The sequence below is a fragment of the Lygodium microphyllum genome, chromosome 15 (assembly GCF_053477565.2).
Source record: "Lygodium microphyllum isolate KBCC chromosome 15, Lygodium_microphyllum_v1.1.10, whole genome shotgun sequence".
Taxonomy (NCBI): Eukaryota; Viridiplantae; Streptophyta; class Polypodiopsida; order Schizaeales; family Lygodiaceae; genus Lygodium; species Lygodium microphyllum.
In genome coordinates, this window is record NC_141149.1 from 19,904,083 (window position 1) to 19,910,853 (window position 6,771).

Genomic DNA, 6,771 nt, shown 5'->3' on the forward strand with positions numbered 1-6,771 from the left:
GGTTGAAAAAGATAAGCTTATTATTAAGTTTGAGACTCTAAGGTCTAAAAGCCTAATACTTTAAGTTCAAGCCTATGTTGATCATTATGAGCTAAAGAGCCCTAAAGATTGGTTCCTTTACATTCAAACAAAGTCTTTTTGCTCCTATTTTTGTGTAATATTCAAATCCCTATAAATATGCTATTCTAATCCCCATCTAGTTTAACTTTCATAACCCATATTTAACTCTTGTACTACTTATTTTAAAACTTGTATTAAGCATATCTTCTATCCATCAAAATTCCAAACTGTCACCATTAGCTTTCAATCTTGCATTATCTTTTAATTTCTCCCATTCCTCTATTTTTCCAAGAGTTCCTATCTTGCTTACCTTGATCTATTTTGCAATTTATAGCTTAACCCCAATTTACTATCCTTAATCCAAAATTCATTTGTTGTACCATGTGAAGGTAGAAGATCTACTAATGGTTTCTTGAAGGATTTAAGCACTCTTCAATTGCCTAAGGGAATGGTGATCTTGTTGCCTACATCAATTGCAAGGGCATTGAAGAGATGCCATGACCTTGGGCCAATGGAGATTGAGCTTGTCAACAAGCCTATCAATGGACCTACCGATGAAGTTGCAAGATTGCTCTTCTTGACTACCCCCAAATCCAGCAACAACCAGTCTAAAGTAACTTTGAGTTATAGTTGATCATTATTAAATTAATGATTAGATTAATAGGTTAACCTAAGAAGGTAGATTTGGTTTTTTTTTGGATCCTCATTAGAAATGTAATAAGGTTGATCCACCATCTAATTAGAGAAAAGGTTTCATTTACTATCACAATGTGATAGTGAAAAGGGCTTTATGTTTGAGAAAGGCTTGAATTGTTTATATCATGGCTTGACTCTATTTTGCTCATTAAAACGACCTAATATTTTGATATGTGAATGTATGGTTAGACGAGGAGACATAAAGCAATCCTTTGACCTTTGACAACCCTATGCCAATTGTGTTGGCTATTGGGTATTCTTTGTTGGCTAGGTGAAACTTATAAACTACTCGTTGGTTAGGTGAGGGTTATTTACTTGTTGGTTAGGCGAGGGTTTTTATCACCAAAGATGTTAGCTCATCGATTGGTCGTTCCCTCGTGGAGCTGTAAATCTTGTTGGATAGTATAATATATATACATATAATATAACAATATACATAATTCTTGCATGTAAAAAAATTTGGAGAGATATTTGAATCGAACTACATGTATTTTAGGGTTTTATAATTAGGTACATTGTATAAATCAAGATTTTAAACCTCTATCTTTAAGGGTTAAAAAAATAAAAATTTACTGTACATTAAACCTTAGTTTTTCGCGAATGGTGGGTTAAGTCGCGGGAAACTACGAGGGCAGAGATGTCGCTATATGACCAAGGACAAGGAAGCTTTCGTTCATGGGCCGATAAGCATGGCTTGATTGATCGCCACAGGAAAATGGATGTAAATTTTGTCAAACAAGCTATCAAGAATGCAGACTCCAGCCATGTGAGCTCCTCGAGGTCATCTGCCGCTTTATAAAGTTTAAACAGTCTTCTTCTCCGATCGTGCGAGTCTCGAGAGGTCCCCTGTAGATACGCAGAAAAATGAAGAGGGAGGCATTAAGTGCGGCGAACCCCCGTCTAAAGAGAGGGTGGACGGTGGACCCAATTCTCTCTCTCCCTCTCCCTCTCCCAATTAACCGGTTCTCTTTCCTCGTCCTAGCGCAGCTCCGCTCCGATGCACGCAGGCCTGTGCACCGCAGACCTTTTGGCGTCCCCACACAAACCAGAAATAAAGAAAGACTGAAAGCAAAAGAAAGGCACCCATGCACATGTACCATCATGCTGTGTCTCCCAATCTCCCGCCCCGATTTTCCCCACAGAATTCATCAGCATCTGCCTGCCTCCATCGCCATCATATGAACGCGCTTTCGTTCGTGCTTCTGTTGTTGATCCAGCATCCCTCACATACTAGCATCCTATATAGGTTTCACTGCCACAAGCTTACTTCATCTCTCTTCTTCTTTCCTGTTCGCATATGGCATTGCCTGCCCTTCCCTCACTTAGATGATAATGTGTATAGCTGAACCTGTCTTCTTTGTATAGTCTCGTTGCATCCTTGATCCCCTGAAATACTAAAAGTATACCTCCTCTCAGATGGCTGATCCCCTCACTCCCTAAACCACCATCTCCCTAGTATATCCTTAGATCATCAGCCATGGCCCTACAATCTCGATCCCAATTGCATCCATTCAGCTTATTGCTTGCGCTTCTTTCCGTAGCTCAGTTCTCCTCCCTTTCATCTTCCGTGCCTGACGCCTCTGTTGACTTCATGCCAGACACCAGCACCAGCTTTAGCAGGTGGGAGAACCCAGCAGGAGGGGGTGCAGGAGCCAACTTTGGGTACAGGTCCAACTACGACCGCAGCGAAGAAGTCCAGCAGCAGTGCGAGCCCTACCTCAAGGACCTCGCCACAGATCCCTCCTTCGGGCGCGAGGCCGAGAACAAGCGGTGGTCGATCCTAAACGAGCTCACGTTCCTTAACGGGGAATGGGACGAGGCCACCGGTAAGGGCAAGAGGCCGTTGATGCCCTTTATGGAGCAGCATTCATTCTTCGCAAATCGCGAACAGCCAGATGGGACGTCTGCCATGGGTTACAACTCATCAGGTCTCCCTGTGGATAAAGAACCTGTACGCCTGGTTTCGAATTGGATCACTGATGTGCAGCTCTTCAATGGTGTTCCACTCTCTTCCAAAGGCAACATGGTGAATGTGAGTGTAGTCTTGCAGGTGGGTATCTCATCAGAAAGATCACTCTCTTACATGGGCAGCGGCCTGCAAGGCTTTCAGGTATATCCTGGCTTCTCGCTTTTAGGCATTCTCATGGAAGGTGTGTATGCTGAACTAAAGAGCGGAGAGAGACTCCTTTGCCTGCTTGGATCCACCAAGCTTCCTTCCAGAGGCAGAAATGAATCAGATCCCTGGGATTGGCTTGGTTCTGCGTGGAACAAGGGTAGATTCTCTCCCCCGCTTTCTGACGACTCAAAGATCCTGGCTGTGCTGCATTTCCCCAAAGAGCTCTCCCTCACGTCTAGAGCTGTAGTGGGTAGATTGCAGAGCCTGCATGCACCCACTAACCCTAACTACTTTGACCCCATAGATCTCTTCTCCCAGCTGGGTGCTTATGCGAATTATCAGTTCAAATCCAGTGATCTTGTCATTTCTGCCTGTGACAGTCCAAGGAGGCCTGGGGAACTCTCTTCTCCGAAGAATGTGTACCAAGGGACCTCCTTTTGCACTGTTGTGCAAGAACTCCTTACTGGTCAGTGGGTTGACATCCTCCCTAACTGGAACTGTACCCTGTCCAATACCACATGCATGAAATTGGGCCCCTTTCAAACTTCTCCTCAACAGGCCATGGTGGATGGGGGTTTTAATAGCACACAGCTTCTGGTGCAGGACATTCGTTGTGTTGATTACCCTGATAAGGATGGGTCTTCGAGTGCCAATATTAGTGCAGTATTCAGGGCTGTCCTGCCATCTGAAAATCAAAACCTGGCCTTTGAACAAACAAGCTTAGATGGACTCACTCTGGCTGCAGAGGGCAAGTGGAACAGCAAATCGGGCGAGCTATGCTTGGTGGGGTGCCGAGGTGGAATCACATTATCATCGAAGACCAGTATCAAAGAGGCATGCAACACCAAGATTCACATCTACATTCCTCTCACTCTCTCATTGAGGCAACGAAGCATCTTAGAAGGCAGCATCTCCAGTGCAGCTGCTAGCTCCAATGATTTCTATCCTCTGTCTTTTCATCTTCCTCTGTACCCCTTGCAGCTCCCTTTTGATCTAGCTCAAAACATGACCTATGAGTACACGAAAATCAATGAGGCAGGGGCTCTGCTGGAGCAGGATGAGCCTGTAGGTTTTGGAGAAAGCATCAAGAAGTCTCTGTTGGAGTACCCTTCCGCAAATCACAGTGGGGATTTCATGGTCCTGTTTGAGGACCTGTCTCTCCAAACCTTAGCCATTACTAATCCGGATTCATCCAAAGGTCCTCATCTAAAACATTTTGTAGAGCTAAATATGGTTGCTATAGAAGATCGTGTGAAGCTGCACTGGATGCAGGCTAGAGAGGCAGCAGCACCTGTAAGTGCCACAGATGATGAAGTGGAGAAGGTTGATGAGCAGAAGAGCTTCTACAAGGTTGCTACTCAGCTCAAGATAAAAGATAATTTGGGGAACAAGGTGATGGCTGTAGCTGCTGAAGGTGAGTATGATCCTACTGTTGGGCGGTCCTATCTGCTTGGTTGCAGAGAGGTGAATGCTCCATGGAAGACATTCCAAGAAAATGCAGAATTACTGGAGGAGGGATTGGATTGTATGATCGTGCTCAAAGTGGAATACCCACCCACCAATGTAAGGTGGTTCATGAACCCAACAGTGTTACTCACTGTCACCAGCAGAAGAACGGAGGATGATCCTCTCTTTTTCCCTAAGATTAATCTTGAAACATTCCCCATTCTTTACAGAAGGCAGAGGGAAGAGATAGTGTCTAGAAAGAGTCTGGAAGGGGGTCTTAGCATTCTCACTTTGAGTCTCATATTGGGCTGTATAGTCAGTCAGCTGATGTATGTGAAGACTCATGCAGACTCTACTCCTTACATCTCTCTTCTGATGCTTGCAGTGCAAGCTGTTGGTTTTAGCATACCTCTGATAACAGGTATGGAGGCATTCTTTGCAAGGATGAGGTCTGATTCAGATGACATGAAGGAAACAGTACTGAGTGAGGGCAGGTGGAGCCATGTGATTGGGTACATTGTGAATCTGCTGACCCTCGCCACATTCCTCCTCACACTAAGGATAGTGCAAAAGGTGTACAAGTCAAGGATCCGCCTGCTTTCAAGGCGGCCTCTCGAATCATGGAGGGTGCCCAGTGATAAAAAAGTGCTGGGCATATGTGCAGGAGTCCATGCACTTGGGTTTGTCTCTGTACTCATAATTCACTCTATCCGTATGAGCAAGCGTCCCATTTCATCTTCCACTTACATGGATTGGTATGGTGGTCTACACAAGCAATATGATTGGGAAAAAATCCTGAAGGAGTATTACGGGTTGGTACAGGATCTCTTCTTGCTTCCCCAGGTGGTTGGGAACCACTTGTGGGTTGTAAAAGGAAAGCCCCTCCGTATGCTCTTCTATGTGGGGGTGACTGTGTTGAGGCTGCTACCACATGTTTATGATAGTCTGAGGTCACCAGTGTTCAATCCTTACTTTGCAGATGAATTTCAATATGCAAACCCAAGCTCAGATTTCTATTCCAAGGCAGGGGATATTGCCATACCAGTGTTTGCTGTGTTGTTGGCCATTGTGATATACATCCAGCAGAGATGGAATGGCCTTAAGTGGGGGAAGGTGCTGAGGCAAGGGTCCAGCAAGCTCATGCGAATGGGCTCCAAAATGTATGAGAGGCTTCCTTCCAAGACATTTGAAGCCGAGATGGTTGAGTCTGTCACAGCTACACAAGATGATTTGGAGCACGAGAATGGTCATTTCACAGGAAATGGTGGCATTCCTTTGACATAAAAACACTATAACATACAGACACCCTGGTAAGCTGATGTATACTGAGTAATTTGATTTAAGCACCTCATCCATTTTAATGAAAGGCTTCCTTCCAAAAGAAGAACTAGTAGCATGACTATTAAATGATGCCCATGTAGAGATTTTGAAGGGATAAAGGTTGAATTCCCACAATCTCCATGCTAACTCCTGAGAATATCCAAGCCTTTGGACATGTTCTGTACATTTTTTTACACTGCCAAACTTAATGGAAAACAGTTTCAAAGTCTTCTGGCACAATTTCTTGTGTTGAAGGTGTGTATGTTATCCTGGTAGGACTGAACTGTTCTTTAGGGTGTGGTAAGAGAGCATACTAGGGCAGGCATGCTGGCATGTGCTCAGTTCATGTTTGTTGTGAGGGCCCTTGGGCGCCCATCTATGGCTGGGTCACACAAACGTCTGCAGGGATGCTTGTTGAATCCTTTGTGCATAATTTTTGTGGGCATTTTGAATGAGGGCTCCTGATTAGTGACACTTGTGGCCTCAATAGCCTTTCTGTTGAAGTAATGGTATTTCAATGTCATCAGCAAATAGCCTATGCTAAGTTAGTGGCACTGGAGTAGCAAACTAGAAATAGACACTTTTGACAAGGTTGCCTTAAAATAATAGAGGGAGGCTGTGGTGCAAGAGTACAAATCCCGATCTGCGCTGCCCCTTCCCAGCGGCACAATGAAATATCTATTTGCTCTAAAATGTAGGGAGGGCTGCCCAAAACACAATGCCTTCTCTTTTATTAAAGAGAGTTCAAAATCAGAGTCCGGATGACATTATCAATGGGATTTCGAAATAGGATGGGCACTGTCATTCTAGAGAGAAGTGCTCCTCAACAGTCGATTTTCTTGATAGATTTATATCTGCAGCCCTTATGTTTTTTGCTCACTAAGGCTAGCAACGTGCTGTATTTTGTGTGTGCTAAGCTTTTCCTTTGGCTTTTGTAATTGTATCTCTTATTAAAGACCCAAGACCCTTGACCTTTCATTGCCATGACTGAGCTGAATTCTCTATCTGGATTCTTCATTCTGGACCTTTCACTTCACGATCCTCTATTCCACAATCCTTCCATGGTCTGCAATGCAACAAGCAAATATATAATTGCAAGAGGTTGCAGAAAGTAAGCAGACCCGTCATATACT

General features: G+C 44.2%; 1 protein-coding gene across 1 annotated transcript; it reads left to right on the forward strand.

Annotated features, from left to right (window-relative positions):
• The first annotated feature begins 1,655 nt into the window (after nucleotides 1–1,655).
• LOC148024321 (uncharacterized) lies at nucleotides 1,656–5,864 on the forward strand. The gene has a single exon (XM_087693941.1). It carries the CDS (start codon nucleotides 2,234–2,236, stop codon nucleotides 5,600–5,602), a length of 3,369 nt encoding a protein of 1,122 aa, XP_087550067.1. The 5' UTR covers nucleotides 1,656–2,233; the 3' UTR covers nucleotides 5,603–5,864.
• Nucleotides 5,865–6,771: the final 907 nt, after the last annotated feature.